The sequence below is a fragment of the Myxocyprinus asiaticus genome, chromosome 21, assembly GCF_019703515.2.
Source record: "Myxocyprinus asiaticus isolate MX2 ecotype Aquarium Trade chromosome 21, UBuf_Myxa_2, whole genome shotgun sequence".
NCBI classification, from domain to species: Eukaryota; Metazoa; Chordata; class Actinopteri; order Cypriniformes; family Catostomidae; genus Myxocyprinus; species Myxocyprinus asiaticus.
Genome location: NC_059364.1, coordinates 1,331,617 through 1,352,500, shown reverse-complemented (window position 1 = coordinate 1,352,500; position 20,884 = coordinate 1,331,617). Strand labels below are relative to the sequence as shown.

Sequence of the window (20,884 nt, the reverse complement as noted above, 5' to 3'; positions counted from 1 at the left end):
CTATCTGTCCGTCCATCCGTCCGTCCGTCCGTCTGTCTGTCTATCTACCTGTCTGTCTATCTACCTGTCTGTCTGTCTATCTATCTATCTTTCTATCTGTCTGTCTTTCTGTCTATCTATCTATCTACCTGTCTGTCTGTCTATCTACCTGTCTGTCTGTCTATCTATCTATCTGTCTGTCTGTCTGTCTATCTACCTGTCTGTCTATCTATCTATCTATCTATCTATCTATCTATCTATCTATCTACATGTCTGTCTGTCTATCTACCTGTCTGTCTGTCTGTCTGTCTGTCTATCTATCTGTATTTCTGTCTATCTATCTACCTGTCTGTCTGTCTGTCTGTCTGTCTACCTGTCTGTCTGTCTGTCTATCTATCTATCTATCTGTCTGTCTTTCTGTCTATCTATCTACCTGTCTGTCTGTCTATCTACCTGTCTGTCTGTCTGTCTATCTATCTATCTATCTATCTATCTATCTATCTATCTACATGTCTGTCTGTCTATCTACCTGTCTGTCTGTCTGTCTGTCTATCTACCTGTCTGTCTGTCTATCTACCTGTCTGTCTGTCTGTCTGTCTATCTATCTATCTGTCTGTCTGTCTACCTGTCTGTCTCTCTAGCTTTCAGTCTGTCTGTCTGTCTGTCTGTCTATCTATCTATCTATCTATCTATCTATCTGTCTGTCTGTCTGTCTGTATGTCTGTCTACCTGTCTGTCTATCTATCTATCTATCTGTCTGTCTGTCTGTCTGTCTGTCTGTCTGTCTGTCTATCTATCTATCTGTCTGTCTGTCTGTATGTTTACCTGTCTGTCAGTCTCTCTGTCTGTCTATCTATCGATCTATCTATCTATCTATCTATCTATCTGTCTGTCTGTCTGTATGTCTGTCTACCTGTCTGTCTATCTATCTATCTATCTATCTATCTATCTATCTGTCTGTCTGTCTGTCTGTATGTCTGTCTACCTGTCTGTCTATCTATCTATCTATCTGTCTGTCTGTCTGTCTGTCTGTCTGTCTGTCTATCTATCTATCTGTCTGTCTGTCTGTATGTTTACCTGTCTGTCAGTCTCTCTGTCTGTCTATCTATCGATCTATCTATCTATCTATCTATCTATCTATCTGTCTGTCTGTCTGTATGTCTGTCTACCTGTCTGTCTATCTATCTATCTATCTATCTATCTATCTATCTGTCTGTCTGTCTGTCTGTCTGTCTGTCTATCTGTCTGTCTATCTATCTATCTATCTGTCTGTCTGTCTGTCTGTTTACCTGTCTGTCAGTCTCTCTGTCTGTCTATCTATCGATCTATCTATCTATCTATCTATCTGTCTGTCTGTCTGTATGTCTGTCTACCTGTCTGTCTATCTATCTATCTATCTATCTATCTATCTGTCTGTCTGTCTGTCTGTCTGTCTGTCTGTCTATCTGTCTGTCTATCTATCTATCTATCTATCTGTCTGTCTGTCTGTCTGTCTGTTTACCTGTCTGTCAGTCTCTCTGTCTGTCTATCTATCGATCTATCTATCTATCATCTAAAATGTGTTTTCCTTGCTTATCTTAGCTTCTGACCAAATAAAAGCATTTCAAACTCTAGAAGGAGCATTGGCAACCATGTTTCTTATGGTACGGGTACAGTTGAAACAGAGTGTTACATACACTATGTCCCCTGCTGGTCACCTTGCATGTTTGCCTGATTTTCTCTGTGACCTTATATCCTAGGATGTCCCAAAATGCATTAATTGAAGGTAGACCAATCAATAATGACAACAAGCAAAGTTTCCTTTCATGGTCATTCAGAAATAATGATTTATTCACAATGAAAGAGGAATTAAAAAAATTACCCCCCAGAACTGATGTTCTCTAATAATTCCTTGTTCTTCAAATGTTCCACACAGAGATGCTAATGTGAATATGCATACTGAAAATGAAAGTTCAAACTTGCATTAGAAGGGAAATCTAATGAGTCAAACAGGATCAATCAATTAGTTACCCTGACCTTTCCAAAACATGGAGCCCATCACAGATGTTATACTCTATGACAGAGAAAACACATCTGTGGAGATATCTCAACCATATGTGTAAAATAAAAACATAAAACATTTAGAAAGTCCTATTGATGTGTGAAAAGTTTGTCACTAATATATGAATGTTGTTCTGTATATTGCAGGTGAATATTGACACCTGCAGTTTTTTAATGTGTGATGAGAGCTGCTATCCACCTGGGTCACACTTTACATTTACAGTAATTTGTCTGCATTGGTAAGTTTTCATAGATCAACTCCTATATAGCTACACTTTGGTATTTAACTATATTAACCCTCATGTTCAATTAAGACTGACTTTACCGTCTTTATGTTTCAGATCCCAGAGACCCCAATAATGTACTTTGAAATGTAAGTTTTATTTTCCTCTTCAAAAATATTGCATTTAGTCCTGTTTCTGGGAGACCCCAAACAGAATCAATGTAACATTTGTCATGCGGAATGTTTGAAGGATGTTGAAATTTTGTTTATCAGTTCTCAATCAATTAGGAAAGGTCATGACATGTAAACCTCATTACTTTAAAGTAAAATATGTTTTTCACTTACCAAAAAAGGTGACCGCAAAACCCTCCAAAACGCAAGCCCATTTACCCAAGAAGAAATAGCCGTGGAAATTAGTCAGAAAACTTATAGTCCCTCCAGTCAATGACACGAGAAAGTCTGCCAGAGATAAGTTGACAATGATGTAATTTAAAGGCTGCCTCAGCTGTTTAAACCTGAATGTCACCAACATCACCGCAAAGTTCTCGGAGAGAGACAATGTGGTCACTATGAACATCAACGCAGCCAGGAAGTGATAGTTCCAGGGCGCAATAGATGTCAGTGGTCCAGAGAACGGATCTTCAGTGTGAGAGACCCCGTTAACTGGCACCTCAAACGACTCCATCTCTCCTCAAAACAGTGAACGTCAATTAAAAGCACCAGAGGAGCAAAGTGCAACGCACCTTACATTTGATAAAAGTCTGCATGCATTACAAATCCAGTCCTTCAATGCACAGATGTCTTCATTATATGATCATTTCAGTATTTCCCTTTATAACATCAGCAGTCCATTCCAGCGCCAAATCCACGCGTGCACGTCCCGAAATAAAGTGGCTAAGTTCTGTGGACTTGTTGAGTCTGTGTAGAGCTCCCGAATCAAATCTGAGGGTGTATTGTTGACTTTCGCGTGCAGGATGGGCTTTATATAGGCTATCATCATCACGGGTAAGGTCAGCCACGAAACTCTGCCTTCATCATCATCATCATCATCATCATCACTTCAGCTCGTCCGGTGCGTTTCTGGCAGGTCTCTCCACGCGCTTTTCATCCATTCGGCTTGAGAAACGCGCACAAGTGTCGCGCGGCTCTCCGCGTCTCTCTGCCAGATTCTGATGAAGAGTCGATGTGCAAAATCCCACTAATTCCCCTCATTGAACGACCAAGCTGTGACTTTACGTCAAAAACGGGAAGGCTAAACGATAGTGTGCATTTTGTCGATCTTGCACCGATCCTCTTTTCACTGAGCTCCGCGTATAGTGCCGATGCAGCGCTGGAGACCCTGGAGAACACTGGATCTGATCCATCACACTGAACACATGCTGCAATTGTAACGGTAGCCAGCTGCGGGTCGAGCAGGACGGGTTACAGTGGTGCCGTGACCCGGATGAGAGTGAGGTTTAGGGGGGTGAATGCAAGCTGGTACATGATAGTAGTAGCGGTTTTAACCACCACCAAACCACGCAATTGCGTGGGGCCCCGGACGTCGAGAGGGCCCCCATCCCAGTAGGAAAGCTCTGTAAAAACCGCTTGTTGTTCTGGGTACACGCGCGAACATGCCGTTGTCAGCGCTCTCAGAGCAGTTCACGTTAGAAGCTGCCAGGTTCAAGTCAGTAGTACTTTGGGTTTGTAATTTATGAAAAAATATATAGGCCTTCTGAACTTGTTTCACTCACACGCTCATATACACGCGAACGGATGAGTTAGGGGCATTCACACCAAATGTGTTTTTGTGTGTGTCTGCTCTGTTTTTTAATTGTTTTCCTATGTAAACGCGCTGGACGAACGTCCTTGACTGCTGCACCGCGTCTCGCTGTTCTTCAGTATCTCACGCAGTGACCGGCACATTTTTAGACACTGTTTGAAGTTAATAAGAACTTCAGGTTTCAGAAACGCATGTCGAGACACTTGCGTTCTGTTTCATTCGTTGCACTGCGTCTAGACTGTTTTTAGTGCATGTGTCACAAAGATTTAACGTTCAGATTGCAAAGAGGTGACTGTTACAATGTTTAACATTATTCTAGATTGTTCTGCACCAAGCAAAGTTTCAGCGCTTGATAAACGGCAATGTTTTATTCCCTTCTCTAGTGTACTGAGGGGCCGCCGTGCTTGTGTGTTTACTGTTACTGTTATGAATGTTGCGTACGATGCTAACAAAAAATACAACCTTTTGCAACATGGTGAACAACACACTGCAGTGTCAGAATATAAGATCCAAGAGAAAGTAAAGTAAATAAGACAGGAATATAATACTAATGTATAAATCCTCAAAGTAATAATAATAATACTGTATCATATTATACTGACAAACTGGACAATACTGTAATTGATGGGTTATATAATATTAATAAATACCAACTTAATTCCAAAATGTTACTGGGTGAAGTAGCAGGTTTTTGCCTGTTGTTAGTGCACCCGCCTCCCATGCCGGAGACACCGGTTCGAATCCCGCTCGAAGCAGGTCAGCGGACTTATAACACAATATCACTGGGGCACAAGCACACTGCATCAGTGCATGCCAATATAATGCGACTGACTGCAAAACTGCTGTATCGTTGTAAAGAACATGCAAGTATAGAATTAATATAAGAGACGCATTATAATGTAACTTTGATTGTCTATTGAGAAGACCGACTCTAAATTAATAGAAACTTTTACTTAAAAGTAGGCTATACAGTATAATGCAATAAAAGAACAAAAAAATATGGATAGTGAATAAAAGATGCATCATTATAAATATGATCTTGAGAAGACTGGCTCTACATTATACGGATGCCCTGAACCGCACTGTGAAAAAAAAGCACAATTAAAAGTTTGTTTAGGTGTCTTAGTGCCTTCTGCAAAGTAAAAAGTTTTGAAAAGTAGTAAAAGTGAATTTTATTTAAAAGAGATGTTTGTGAACATTTTCAGCTCATCATATCAGCAGTAATTCATCAACACTGATCAAATGATGGAGAAGAGTGTTATAGCCTGACATATATCCAGACACGCTGTGTAGTCAAGCACACTTTTTTGCGGTTATGTAAGATATTTAATTTATTCAGGTGAAGGCTACAAGTGCACAGTGTCTAGAACTGTAACAAGATGATCTATTCATATTTACAGGTCTATAGTTCAGTACTGATGTTCGTCATTTTAATCCTGTTCTTTGTGCATCTATTCAGTTCCCAGCCAAAGAAACAAAACTTTAGTCTACGTGAGAGCCCACACCACGTGCATTCATGTTACATGCATTTCTTGCATCACTTTCATTAATATCTCTGAAGTTGAGAACTAGTACATTTGAAACCCCGTCTTACTAAAGCCATCATTATTTCTGTAATTATATTCTGTTATAGTTTTGACAAGGTTACAACTTCCACGTTTGTCAGTTTTTCCACATTGTTTTAATTTTGAGAAGACAAACTCCTGGACATGTTTGCAAAAGTTTCAGCACCTTTGGACCGGACAGCTCCCGTAACACTTACCGTAACTCACCGTAAGTTCTACTTTAACGAGCGATCTACGTGCTGGTTTGAGAAACAGCCGTTATTCCATCTTAAAATAACGAGCGACGTTAGTTAAGATGATCGTAGATGCTTAAGTTGCAACATTATTGGGAAACCCAGACATGGTCTGCTTTTTTGTTGGTTTTTGCTCTCAAAACAATACTATAACTGAGGGGTTACCACATTCACTATGATTGTGCCCGGTAAATGCGCTATTTATGATCACGCTGCAGACCACCGAATTTGACCCTGTCTGGACTGTACATGTCCACTGTGATCCAGACACCTAAATCATCTCTTAAACATGCTGAAAAGGTGTGTTTGACTACACAGCTCATCTGGATAGGCTACATGCCACGTTATAACGCTCTTCTCCATCATTTGATCAGTGTTGATGAATTACTGCTGATATGATGAGCTGAAAATGTTCACAAACATCACTTTTAAATAAAATTCATTTTACCGCCTACATTTATTTGTGGTAATAGCGCAAGCTAATTTGCGGCAGGCAATTTTTTTGAATGAAGCGCAATATACTATGAACCTAATTTACACCGAAAGGAGCGTGTTTGCGCTGAAAGGAATGACAATGACATAATTTAAATATTCAAGACACAGTGCAATTTCAGTGCTGATTGCACCTGCTAAAATAGATTGCGGGTAGTTAGTAAATAAGATGCAGGTTTTTGAGCTGAAATACCACGTGCAAAAGTTGCGCAACTGTTTAGTGAATCGCACAATGTCTTGAAATGGACCTATATAATTCACAACAGATCCAAATATTTTTCGCTTCACTTGAGTGCAAGCCTGTATCTCATGCCTCCCTTGACAGGCACCCACAGGTTGAAAACTCCTGTACTAATGCTCACCTCATTCATGAACTACAGAAGCCCGAACCACACTGTGAATTCGTTTTTTGTTTTTTACTAGGTGTCTTAGTGCCTTCCTGAGCCTATGTCCTACAAAAACATTTTTATTTTTTTTAAATCTAGATATATATTTTTTTCTATAATTTGTTTCTCTCTCTCTCTCTCTCTCTCTCTCTCTCTCAAATTTTGTTTTTCAAAAAATTCTTTGTCAAAAAAAATTCTCAATATTAATTTTTTCTCTCAAAGTTTTACTTATTATAAGTAAAAAGTACTTATTTTTTTTGCTCACAAGATTTACAAATGAGCTTAATGCACATTTTAAAAAGTAAATGCATTGGAGGTACTTATTAAGAAAAGATAAGTTATCAGCCTATCACAGAACTGTGTTGTCGGGTAAACCAGGGCTAGTTGTCACTTTTTATTCAGGTGAATATTTCTCATTGTGGGTTTAGTGTTCAAAAAAGTCAATTTCTGTTCAGCTGCCAATAACTCTCTCTCTTTCTCTCGAACTGCGTTCGCCTTGTCCTCAGAAGAAATGAAGTCAAGCAGGTTTGGAACAACATGAGGGTGAGTAAATGATGAGAGAATTTTTATTTCTTTGGCTGAGCTATTCCATCAAATCCTCACTTTCAAAAATCTGTTGATAAATCAGTCAACAGCAGCACTAATTTGTAAGTTGTTATTTTTGCCTCTGAAAGTGGCATTCTAGATGAGAAACGTCTGATTACTTTTTCTCGTTTTGAGCCAGCAGGAAAGCCATGATGAGGAAAGACGGAAATCCCCTGACTCTCAGTCAGAAAGACCAATCAGCAATAACGTTTTTCTGATTTCATGGGTCAAAACATTGTCTCTCTAACTGTGTGACAGTTTATTTGAGTTTCATCCTCTAACTCAAAGCCGTTCTCATGCTCACAACATCTGTGTGGAGAGAAGTGCACTTGACTGTGATGTGTTTCACTGAAAGCTCAGGATTGGAAGGAAATTTGTAGGGGTTACCGAGGAACGTGGGAAAAATGCTGAGAAATGATTTCCCAAATGTGACGCATTCTGTTACTGGAACGTCAGTGAACATCAGTGTCAGCAGGTAAAAGATCAGGAAAGACTTTAAAACTTCAGTCACTCACAAATTGAGTAAAATGTCAAATCTGAAGTGGGTGCAAAGTTTAAATGTCAGCGTTTAGGAATCGTTTGGTTTGAGTTTCATCCACTATCAGCTGTTTGAGATTGGTCTGCTAATATCTCTCAAACAAACTTCATCTCTAATGATGAAAGCACTCCATCATGTGTGTATTGTCTATGTGATGTTTATGAGATGACCTCTAATGATTGATAGATCTATATGATGATAAATAGATCTTCTGCATGATGACTGAAGACCACAGTTCACATTTTAGAATTACATTTTAGCATACAGGCCGACAAACAGACCGAGCTTGAGTTTACCTGAGTTGCAGAGGAAAATGTTCTTGAACATCCCCAATAATAAGACAATCTAAACGGGTTAGTTCACACAAAAATCTAAATTATGTCATCATTTACGTACCCTCCTGTTGTTCCAAACCTGTATGACTTTCTGTCTTCTGAACATTTATGTCGCTTGTTTTCGAAAAATTAAAGTATTCAGTGATCAGGGGTCGTTAAGAGCTCCAAAATGACCAAAAAAGCACCATCAATGTATCACGAAAGTAGTCAATTATCTTCTATCTTCCTAAGTTACACAACAGCTTTGTGTTTTAGAAAGAGACCAAAGTTGGTATTCACTGAAAATCTTCCCCTCCGGCATAACTCATATTTCATTAATGCACGTGTATATTCAAACATGGCTTGCATATTTAACCCTTTAACGTGCATACTGGATACTGATAATGCATCATTGTTGCACAGGAAATCAACGTGATGTAGTATTTATTTGTATGAATGTAGTACTAATTTCTCTTGTAATAAACAAAGAAATAGATAGTAAACTTATATAGATATGAAATAATTAGGGCTGTAAATTGCTTACATTTTTTTTATTGAATTAATTACATGGTATGCCGATTAATTAATCAAATTAATCGCAATTAATCGCATACATAAATATTTGCTGAGAAAGCAACAACAATAATTACATATATAATGATTAAATAATTCGAAATAGTTTTTTAAATAATTCAAAATCATAATAATTATATATATATATATATATATATATATATATATATATATATATATATATATATATATATATATTATTATTATTATTATTATGTAATTTTTTTTTTTTTTTTTTTTTTTTTTTTTTTTTGGGGAACTTTTTTTGGGAAAGTCGATTCTTTCAGGCGGTCTATGTAAATGAACTAGTTCACATAAATGATTCACTGATTCACTTGAGATTTAAAGGGTCTTCACCTTCTTATTTAAAATGAAATATTTAGTGCGTTGCTGCTGTTTATCACTATATTTCAATTCAGTTGTATACAATAGTGTGTTGTCTAATTTATTAATGAATATTAAGTATAAAATGTATGTTGTCACCCTCATGAAACTTAACAATGGTTTTACTATAGTAATATTGTCGTAACCATGACTGTAGTAAAACCATGGTTAATTCTCATGAGGGAATGTCACCCTAATTATATATATAACTATCAGGTGATATTATTAAATTAAATTATATCATTGAATTTTTATATATCAAAAATGATTTTCTTCTTTAAATAGTTTCAGTGTAGTTACTTTCTATTAGTATGTTGTAGCTTGGAAAGATACAGTTTTAATGTACAGTAGCTTCACTAACATTGGGTGTCATTGACATAAAATCTGCTGCAATGCGTCTTCACACACTAAGTTTTACCAAATGCATATGCACAAATTAGATTTTTGAAGCATTTCATCTCACTTAGAGATTCTCCAGAATACATTTGGAACAACTTCAGTAAAGAAGTATAGGAGATGTCTCATCTTCTGTAGCAGTCGGTACACCTTTAATGTAGCTTTTGTATGAACCCATTGATTGTCAATGTGATAATGCACAGTAAATATAGGAATGCATTTACTAATGTTAACACATACAATCGTATTGTACATTGATAGCAAAATAAAATATAGCAAAATGTATATTCAAACGAAGCGAATATGTTAATGTTGAACGTTATTCAAAATAACAACAAAAAAAAATAATTCAACTTTTGAGGGATTCATGTCCAAAAATCCACGTATGTGGACATCATGTTTATCAGTGCGCTGACACGTGAAATATGAATGCATTTTTTAAAGCAGCATATCAAATGAAACTAGAGACTCTACTCTTTACAACCAAACAGGTTTCTATGAAAAAACGTAAAAAGATTTCGTATCAGATGCACTTTTGTTGGCTCTGATCCCATAGAAGCGCTTCACTGAAATCAACATCATGTTGTTAAGTCACGTGAATCGTGCGCAAGAAGTTTAACCCTTAAATGACAGTCTAGAGTCTTGTGAACAGTATTCAGTCAGTTTAAAGTAATTTCAATTATGCCTTGCGTATAGCGAAGCCAAAATACAACATCCACATATGTGGACGCGGGGGTCGCACAAGGTTAAGTTTCTAATAAATTCTAACAAACAAATTCTAACAAAAACTGGGCATCACACACTAATCGACTGAAGATCAAGCACTAATCGGCTGTCAAGATGATCTGATCTGATCACAAGCTCACGTAGAAACTCAAGGGCCTCCGTTCACATGACAGATGAGTTCGCATGATGAGCTGGCTTTATACAAGTTTAGAACAACACATAAATGAAGACAGAATGTTCATTCTTGGCCAGACTGTTCAATTAATTGTACAGGCTGATGGCACATTGAGGCGCATCAGGGTTTCTTGGCTGGAGGATGTCTTGCATTCTGCCAGACAGATGCAAATTACTTTGAGCATCTGTTACACTGCGGCCAAAAAGCAAATCGGAGACATTAAAGGAGAGAGAGAGACATTTAGAATAGACGTAAATAAAGACATGCAATACTTTCAAACAGACACGTATCACCTGAACCCTGCTGACTGATGTCTGAAAGAGGCGTTTGGTGGGAGGAAATTAGTCGAGCTTTACTGTCCCTGAAACAGCATGAGGGCAGCCTGCATTTACACTGTAATAGGTCATCTCTCAAAACTTGCTTTGCAGATGGAAAATTAATGGGAGTTCTTCTGAAGGTGACGTTTGAGATCCGGTAGCCCATTTTAATTTGAGTGCTAAAAGATTCCAGGGACCCAAATAGCAATTCTCAGAAGGAGCTTTAAGCCCAAAATAACTCATGCAAAATGTGCTTTAACTGGTTATAATTAGTTCCTATTTGCAAAAAGCATTCAATAAATGAATAAAATATTTTTTTCACAATAACTGGGAGAATTAGTTACTTTATTGAAATTATTCAATGGGCATTCAGACATTTTTAACAGTTTGCATCAGCATATGTACAGTAGGTATAATTAGGATTCCCCCGGTTGGAGGAAACCTATTGTTTTTGTTAGTATTCTTCTTATTATTATTATTATTCCTGTAGCTCTAAATTGCCCAATAACTCAAGATCTCCTTGGTAAAAAGTTTTGAAATTTGGCACATTGATACTACAGGCCACGAGTAACTACCACACCAAAAATGGCCCACGTGAGCCTATAGGTGGCGCTACAGGCCATTCCCCAATTTGTCCATTTTCAAAGTGATGCCATTTCCACCACATAAGTCCAACATTTCTGAAACGTGGTATATATGCCTCATTTCTCATGAGGAACAAAAAAGCCTCTAGAATCCATAAAGTCCGCCATGATGGATTTTCCTGTACAACACAAATTTGTCCAAAACTACAAAAATCTACTCCTCCTGAACCATAGCTCCAATTGACTTGAAACTTGGTGTGTATGTGTAGGATACATGTCTTTCAATTTGATATTTAGCAAAAATGAATACAATACAAAATGGCTGAAAGGTGCGCATTTATGTAAATGTCCACATTGTCTCAATATCCATATGTCCAAAAAACTCTAATGCCATTTTGACTCATGTTTTTTCCAACCTAACAGGCTTCAAGATGACATCACTCTGAAGTACTGTGCACAATTTCACCTTGATATGTCAAAAGATGACAGAATTACAGTTTACTATTATTTATCGCTAACGCTAAAATAATGCTTTACAAATCCGCTAGTCATAAAACCGATACTTTGATTCAATCACCAGTTCATATGAAGACTCTTGCAATATTTAATTACAAATTAATGAAATATTGTGCACATGTGTGAAGTACATGTCTCTACCAGGTCAATTTTTACATAATTTGCAGTTTTGAGGAGGAATCCGCATTGCTGCTTGCAGCTTTAATTGAGTTTATTTTTCTTCTTGAGTGCTTTTTTAAACGAAAATGGACAACACATATTAAAACTAGATGTGTGTATTTGTGCTTGCATGTGCAAATTCACCGGCACAAAGTATTGTCTGTATGGTCCCTAGATATGGCTTGGTTTCCTCCTTTAAGTCTGTGGGATTTAATTTTTTGGCCATTTTAAAGTCTGCCATGAAAAAAGTGTGACCGGCTCAACAAGCCACACAACTATATATGTCAGGCTTCGTGCCAAAGGATTAATACTTGGCGTTAGGGGTTTTGAAAGAAAACAAAAAACTAATCTTCACCCTTGAATGGACTCACAGGCCAATTTGACCCGTTTGAACTTTTAACACTGATTTACATCTACTTATCTTTATGTTTTTGGCCTGAAACTTCATGACATCCTCCACAGAGGTGATCTGAACCTGGCAATTTCATGTATTTATTAACAAAGCAACAAAAACTATTTTGTTTGAATAGTCATGCATTTTTAATGAGAAATTAAAAAAGTGAGAAAAAAAAACATGTCTACTCTAAACAGCCACAAACTCTACAGTATATCAGCTCTTACCTTAGGTTTTACTTGTCTCACAACTTGTCTGAGGAAATAATCCACTGTTATGTCTCAAATGTCGAGAAAAAAATGCCGTTCAGCAAAAAAAAAAAATATTACAAACAAATCATCATTTGAATATGTTTCACATTATTGATGATGCAATTTATTGCAACATCATTGCTTAAGTCCTTAGCTTTCAAATGACACCAAGATCTTGTGTGTAGTCCATTCAGAGGCCGAGATATTCCACAAAACATGGGGGAAGGGAGAGGCTTCCCAAAAAAAAAGACTGGCTGTCTATGGGCGGAGTCACAAAACAGGTTGGGGTGCCCCCTGCCTTTTAGATGTGTATATTGTGATAGAACTAGTGTTTGCTGCCACCTAGAGGAACGATTTAAGACCAAAAGTAGAGATTAGAGCAAACAGAGCCTTTGTTACAAGCTTTTGAAAGGTTCAAAGTAGGGACTTGATTGTTAAGACCATCCAAGGGTTAAAGGGGTAGTTCACCCAAAAATTTAAATTCTGTCATCATTTCCTCACACCATAATGTCAGTCCAAATCTGTATGACTTTCCTCTGTGGATCATGAAAATAAAAAATAAAGTTAAACATTTTGACATGGCTTTTTGCTTAGTAATTAAAGTAAATAGTGACTCTGGGCTGTCACGCTACAGAAAGGACAAAAACAACAACAACATAAAAACACGCAGATTTCCGCAGAATTGCGACCTCTGTCATTCACAAAAGTTTTACACATTCCCCACCTCTTGCATGTTTGTTTATTGTATTTTATTTATTTATTGTATTTTTTTAATTTTATTCCCAATTCCCACTACTTAGTAGGTCCTCGTGGTGGTGCGGTTACTCACCTCAATCCGGGTGGTGGTGGACGAATCTCAGTTGCCTCCGCTTCTGAGACCGTCAATCTGCGCATCTTATCACGTGACTCGTTGTGCATGACACCGCGGAGACTCACAGCATGTGGAGGCTCATGCTACTCTCTGCAATCCACGCACAACCACACACCCCACTGAGAGCAAGAACCACTAATCGCGACCACGAGGAGGTTACCCTATGTGACTCTACCCTCCCTAGCAACCGGGCCAATTTGGTTGCTTAGGAGACCTGGCTGGAGTCACTCAGCACACCCTGGATTTGAACTTGCGACTCCAGGTGTGGTAGTCAGCGCCAATACTCGCTGAACTACCCAGGCCCCCTTGCATGTTTGTTGATTAAATATTTAGGCTGATTTGATGATGCTTTCAGCAGAGCAAAGTACTCTCAGGTCCATTTAAAACATTTTACTATTTTTAAATCCATTCCATACATTTTCCCGCAAAATCGGCAAAAAACAAAACGAATGTGAGGCAAAAGTCAGCAGATTTCGTCTGGGCCTGAAAATAAGCAACAATAATAATGATGCCTACGGAACCTTAGCAAACATCACTAATTATCATACTTTACAGTACAAAGCAAACAAGCCAAAAACACATACAGTAAAAACATACATAAACAAGAAGCTTGTCCTAACAAGTCCTTCCTTTGTTAGAAGCTATAGTCATGTTACTCATATGGTCAGACTACTATAAAGTAAATAATAAATATACCAACAATGAAGGCCTGCTTTTGATAATAACATGTCAAGAATTGCATTGTCTCTGACACAAATACAAGCTGTCTCTATACAGTATGAGTAAAGTTTGCGAATAAACTTGGCCCTCCACAGGGTAAGATGCTAACTGGGATATCCAAAGAATTAACAGCAAATATTTGTGTAGTCATGTCAAGTCATGTCGATTGAAAATCTCATGTTGCAGATTTAGGCTTTACTATACTCTGACAATCTGTCCTCTACTGTGTTTCTGTAAGCTTTTTAGTATAATTCTATATTATTACTTTAATCATAGCTGACAAATCCAAACAGCTTCCAGGAAGTGCCTGGGGTTATTTCAGTTATTATACCCGAGGCCCAGAGGTTCATATGAAATTCATTCAGGTACTTATTTTCTCCAGTGATGTATTCTTATTTCAACTGAATTGACTTGTGTTGCACTCAGTGCCAATACTCGATCACAGTAAATCGATGATTAAATAGACTGCCAACAAGACTTTGCTCAAGCCTTTTTCTCAAAGCATTTTTCTCAGACCATTAACACTTGTTATTAAAGTCAATGATCCATGACAGCAAAATATGAGAGGGCAGTTTCCCATAAACTGTGATGTCTTTTCCTATACAAGCACCAACAGTGTTTCACACCACAGTGAGATAAATATTACTATTGATATGTGCTTTGTGTTAAAGGATCATTAAATTATGCTGATGAAAATTCTTTTTGATATCAGTCAATTGTGTTGATACCTCGGTACCTTGGTTCTTCAGTCTTTTACAGTACATAATTATTTACACGACTAGTTACAATATATCACATTGTGAATAACAGGATCTGATTATAGAAATCCGACTATAGATGAATATTTACGCTAACTAGAACTTGCGGCAATTCTGAAAATGCTACAGGCAGGGGTGGACTGGCCCTAGGGAGAACTGGGACTTTTCCCGGTGGGCCGGCCACGAAACGGGACCGAACGGGTGGCAATAAGCTGAAACGGGTCACCGTGTTATGCCGAACAGGCCATGACTGGCTGAAGAGGGCCACAAAACGGCGCCGCGATATGACGAAGGGGCCGGCCACAATCAGAGCCGTAGCTAGGGGGCCCCACAACAAATTTAAACTGTAATTTTTAATGGGAAAGGGGCCCAGAGCAATATACAGTCAGGGGGCCCAGAATACCTTGCTACAGTCCTGGCCACGATATGCAGAATAGGACAGTGACAACACCCATCCTCCTCCCTCCCCCAAACAAATTTTGGACCAGCGCCCTCCTGTACATGTTTACAGTCTTATGATAAACATAATTATATATACATTATATCTCCTTTTTTTTTTTTTCAAACTTTGCAAGCAGGGAGAAGGACCACGGGTAATGATGGACCTGAGTAAGAGGGGCCCACACTGGAGGGGGCCCACAGAAAGGCTTCACTGAATTCCATTAAATTATCATTTGTTATATACATAGTAATAACATGCTATTGGTTGTAGAGGTCGACCGATATATCGGTTTTGCCGATTTGCCATTTTGTGATTAATCGGCACCGATAATACATTTCTGGAACTATCGGTTATTGGCAAAAATCCACACCGACAGTTTTTCCCCATTGCGTCCGGTGCTGGAGTGGCTGGGAAGGGTCCGCTGTCGTTATACAGTATGAGAGCGACCTCTAGAGGCGAAATAAAAACAATCACTTCACTGACACCTTGTGGTGTTTGTTTTGACGCGAATCTACACTCTGCATGAAGCAGAACACTTCAGAGGCAGATTGAAAACATCGACAACGAAAAGGTATGTATACAGTACACTACAGTACACGTCATATCATTATAAAGTAATTAATTTGTTGACTAGATGTTGCATTAGTAGAGAACAGCAGTATGTTTGCCGACTGAGAGGACGCTAACATTAAAGATAACCTCAAGCGGTTAGAACAATGCAACAAAAATACACGTAAGTCCTACCCAAATGTTTAAATGTCACGATTGTTACCATCTATTACCATCTATTTGCATTAGTTTATATCCAGCTGGTCACGTTTATGCATTCGTTAGCCAGCTAAGTTGCATATTTAAAGCTAGTGACATGAGAAAGCAAATTAATATCTTCATGCAGCCGAGAGAAACGTATAAACAAATCAGAAATGCATCTGATTTCAGTTCAGTTTTTTTATACTCACTGTAATACGATGACTTCAGATCGATTACATTCTTGCACTAATAAGGGCTAGACACAGCTCAACAAATACAGATTAACAGAAAGCAGGTCTCAATATGCTTTTAAAGTTCTTTTTAATTAGACATATCATCTAAAAAAACAGCGCTCTTGCACGAGACGCCGAATAAACAAAAACAGAGAAACAAAGACGTTCGTCTAGCGCGCATTTACATAAAAAAACAAATGGAGGGTTGCAAAAGCGTTCGGTGTGAACAGCCCCTTACAGTTGGTGGAGGTCTTTGGCCGGTCTTGCTCTCTTATAAGTGTTTCTCAGATTATGAGTTGCTTAAATGCTTTGTCAGGAAAGATGTTCAACTTGGAAATGTGTGTCTCGAGATTCTCGCGTTCAGTTCCAGTCTGTTGAACAGCCCCTGACCTGTGCTCATAGTCTGAGCCGCTTCACCACCGAGTTCAGCCGGATACCACTGCTATCTGTGAATATTGCTACTCTACATACAACTGTACTGAATAAAAAACTATGTGTATTTCATTGTTATTATGAAGCTTGAGTCTGGAGTAGTAGGAATCAGTGCAAGTGTAACACCATATGAACTGTCTATTGAAGCGTTTCCCCCCCTCATTTTACTTTTGACTTAACATTTGAGAATATGGACCGACTAAAACCTTTTATTTATTTATTTTATGCACATTAGTTGAAAATGAAATGCCCTTTTTTAACAGCCAGGATAGGAATGTTTTATGCAATAATATAACGGTGCTGAATGGTTTATGTATTTATTGCATCCAACGTCAATTTAAAAATCAGCTGACTTTACAATTTGTATATTAGTTCATATATATTAATATTAATATTTATTTCATTTAAAAAAGTACAATACATTTTCATGGTTCAGTCAGTACTGTTTATTTTTGCAATAAATTTCAACACTATTTTACTTTGTTATTTTTTCATTCAGTATCAATTTTTAAAACTCTCGTTTGATTAATCAGTTATCGGTAGGCACTGCCCAACTTAGTTATCGTTATTTGTAAAATCCACTATCAGTCGACCTCTAATTGGTTGGGATAAAATGTAACAAGAGTCTGTTTTCCACCTGTAAAAATGGGAAGTTCCCCTATATTCTGCCTTGGCTCCTCCCATGTTATTGACCCCCACCCCCCTCAACAAAAGTGAAAGTGGTCTGGTCCATCAGCGGCGCGCGGTTCAAACTGAGAACACTTCATGATTTTCATTGCTTAGTCCGTTAATGTACAGTACTGTGCAAAGGTTTTAGGCACTTGTGAAAAATGTTGTATAGTGAGGATGTCTTCAAAAATAATGACATAAATAGTTTTCATTTATCACTTAATGTCATACAAAGTCCAGTTAACATAAAACAGCTAAATCAATATTCGGTGTGACCACCTTTGCCTTTAAAACAGCACCAATTCTCCTAGGTACACCTGGACACAGTTTTTCTTGGTTGTTGGCAGATATGATGTTCCAAACTTCTTGGAGAATTCACCGCAGTTCTTCTATCTATTTAGTCTGTCTCAATTGCTTCTGTCTCTTTATGTAATCTCAGACTGACACGATGTTCAGTGGGGGATCTGTGGGGGCCATGACATCTGTTGCAGGGCTCCCTGTTCTTCTAGTCTAATCTATTCTATTCTATTTACAATAGTAATGTTTGTAGTCTAAAATGTATATTTCCAATTGACACACCAAAGCTGAAGATGTACATAACTATCTTAAGATAAATGTTTTTGTGAAACATATTATGTGCCTAAGACTTTTGCACAGTACCGTATCTACAGAAATGAATCCAAAATCGGACATTCAAAAGAAAAAGGAGCGGAGAAACAGAGTTTTTTTTACAGAAGAAAAGTGAGCCTTACCTGTCAACACTTGGGTGAATATTTTTTTATATGTATGTAAACATGGTCCAGAATTAACACTTGGCATACGCCAAATGCAAGAAACAAATTTGCTTATTCACCAGGTGGTAGGTAACATTATTAGCAACTGCATCATTACACGCTTGGCTTTTCATTAAACAGTGAACAACAATCAGATACTTTGCTTAATAAAGTGACGTTCACAGTTTAAATCAAACTGTCAACATCTGCCGTTACTCACGCATCTACTGTATAAACATATTTTACTTCAGTGCACAGTTTATCAGATGTTTATCTATGATGACTAAATAATAAACTTAATGAGAATACATGTGAAATTTGCCGCACATTAATTCACCAACAAAATTTATGAGGAACAAAATCACCTATTACTCAGATGGCATTGTCTATTTAAAGAGACAGTACCGATTTAGCATGTGTTATGAGAATCAATGTAAATCATTGTAAATAGAACAATTTATGCATGTAAATAATAGACATGCAACAAATATATATGCAAAATAATAAATGCATTTTCCATGTATTGATGGAATATAATGAATTTGACCATTTTTCAAAAATAAATAAATAAATAAATATGATGGAAAACTGACAAAATATAATTTGTCAAATTAATATTTTCACATTGTACCTAGAAGGGTTACGAAGAAGTTTAGAAGTTCCCTTCATAATTAACAGCATGAGCTGGGAAATTATTTCTTTAAATTTAAGTTAAATGGATATACCAAAATATGCTGTAGTGGACAGTCGTTAAGGAGGACACGGGAGGCAGGTTGCTCTACTCACAGGTAAAGCTTTTTAATGACCACACTGATCTCAGCTTCCCAATATGATCTCTTTAGTGTCACAATAATAAAACAGCTTCACAGTAATAACTCTGGGGACCCAGGCTCTCTCTCCCGTCTGCTGGTGGTGTGGCTCTTTTATGCCGCTCTCCCCGTGCTCACTGAAATTAGAGACAGGTGTTAGACATAATTTAGCTCAGGTGTAAGCGCCCTTACCACTTTCTCCCTCTCCGGAGAGATGCTTGACCACGCCCCCGCTGCCACATATACCTATATACCAAAATTATAATCGAATCGAGAGCTTGTGAATCAGAATCAAATTGAATCTGGAAATAATCCAGATAACTAACTAAAATAATCTGTACAGTCACATTCTTGAGAATGAGAGCTTTCATTTGCTATATGACTTGTCTATTTAAGTGCCATGTGAAAAAAATATTCAGACACATATTTTTACATCATCACCTCTAGTTGGTGCTTATTTGCGATGCAAAAGATTTTAGGCTTTATTTTGTTATTTTATGTAACATAAATGCAAAAGTCTAAGCTTTCAAATTATACCAAATACTGTATGAGTGACTAATGTTTCCGGGGACTTTTACAATGTAAGCGCAAACTTATCGTATGAGTTTGGCTCCGCCCTCCACTGGCAGGTCCATAAAGTTTAAGGGGCTAGAAGTGTTTACATTTACGTACTACGATTGTTTTATATAATTATAAGAATCGCATTTCTGACTTTAAACCTTTCTAAAAATGTACCCTATTCACTTACATTGTAAGTGTCTCAATGTAACCTCGATTCTTTATATATATATTTTATTTATTTTTTAAATATATAAAGGGCGAGTTGACATTATTTGTTTTGTGGTAATCAGCATTATGCCATAAATGCTGCCGACTGAGCTTAACTTGTATTGAATCCGGAATATTCCTTTAAGGTACAATATTGCCATTTCCTGGACTGGCCAATGTGAGCATTTTAACCCTATAATGCCGTGTGTATTAAATATGATACACAACGTTTGACTGTTTCATTCTCTGTTCAAGCTGACGAGCCGAACAACCTATGGTATGTACGTTTCATATGTTTATGGCACATCTAGTGGTTATTTGTGAAAAATTGGTTTCAATGTTTATATCGATCTATTTAAAACGGCGGCATACTTACGTGAAAGGTGACTCTTATGTTGGGATAAATAACATCTTATTTTAATAAAGTAAAAGTGACAGTAATGATTGTATTGTTACTGATATTTTGAAATGAGTATTTGCTGAATATAAGCAACTTGTGCTTGGTTCAAGTTTTGTATATTATATTATTGAAAAAAACCCTTTGAAATCCATGTATTACATATGATACAACATGCTTTTGAGGAATATCTCTCAATCACCATTACATTACATTCATGCACACCACAAAAACAATCAGAGCTTTAAAATTCTGACATATACTTTTTATAAGATATATTTAGTTTTCTTTTTTTTTTACTATATATTTAGTTTTTTTAAGTGTGAACTAATATTTCTGTGTATTTTCATATATGCAGCCTGCTCTATCAGCGACCACAAGGAGGTTACCCCATGTGACTCTACCCTCCCTAGCAACTGGGCCAATTTGGTTGCTTAGGAGACCTGACTGGAGTCACTCAGCAACATTCTCTTATTTTTAATCTTTTAATGTGTTTACTTTTACAATTTTGTGAAGTAAAGTCAAGCCCTGTGAAGTAACAGCACTTCTAAACTGCACTTAAAAATAACAGAAAGTGAGGAAAATCTAAGCATTGTCAAAAAACTTTCCAAAAACAGTTCCAGCCAAAATCGGCCTTCACATCGAATCTAATGTTTGCACCATCAATCAC

General features: G+C 37.3%; 2 protein-coding genes across 2 annotated transcripts in view; both read right to left on the bottom strand.

Annotated features, from left to right (window-relative positions):
• Window positions 1-2,927, bottom strand: part of LOC127411966 (opsin-VA-like) — a 26,274-nt gene extending 23,347 nt beyond the window's left edge. Inside the window, exon 1 of the mRNA XM_051647941.1 lies at window positions 2,588-2,927. Coding sequence (XP_051503901.1) covers window positions 2,588-2,927 — 340 coding nt within the window. The remainder of the gene's footprint in view (window positions 1-2,587) is intronic.
• Window positions 1-20,884, bottom strand: part of LOC127411940 (serum response factor-like) — an 896,621-nt gene that overhangs the window by 253,333 nt on the left and 622,404 nt on the right. The window lies entirely within an intron of this gene.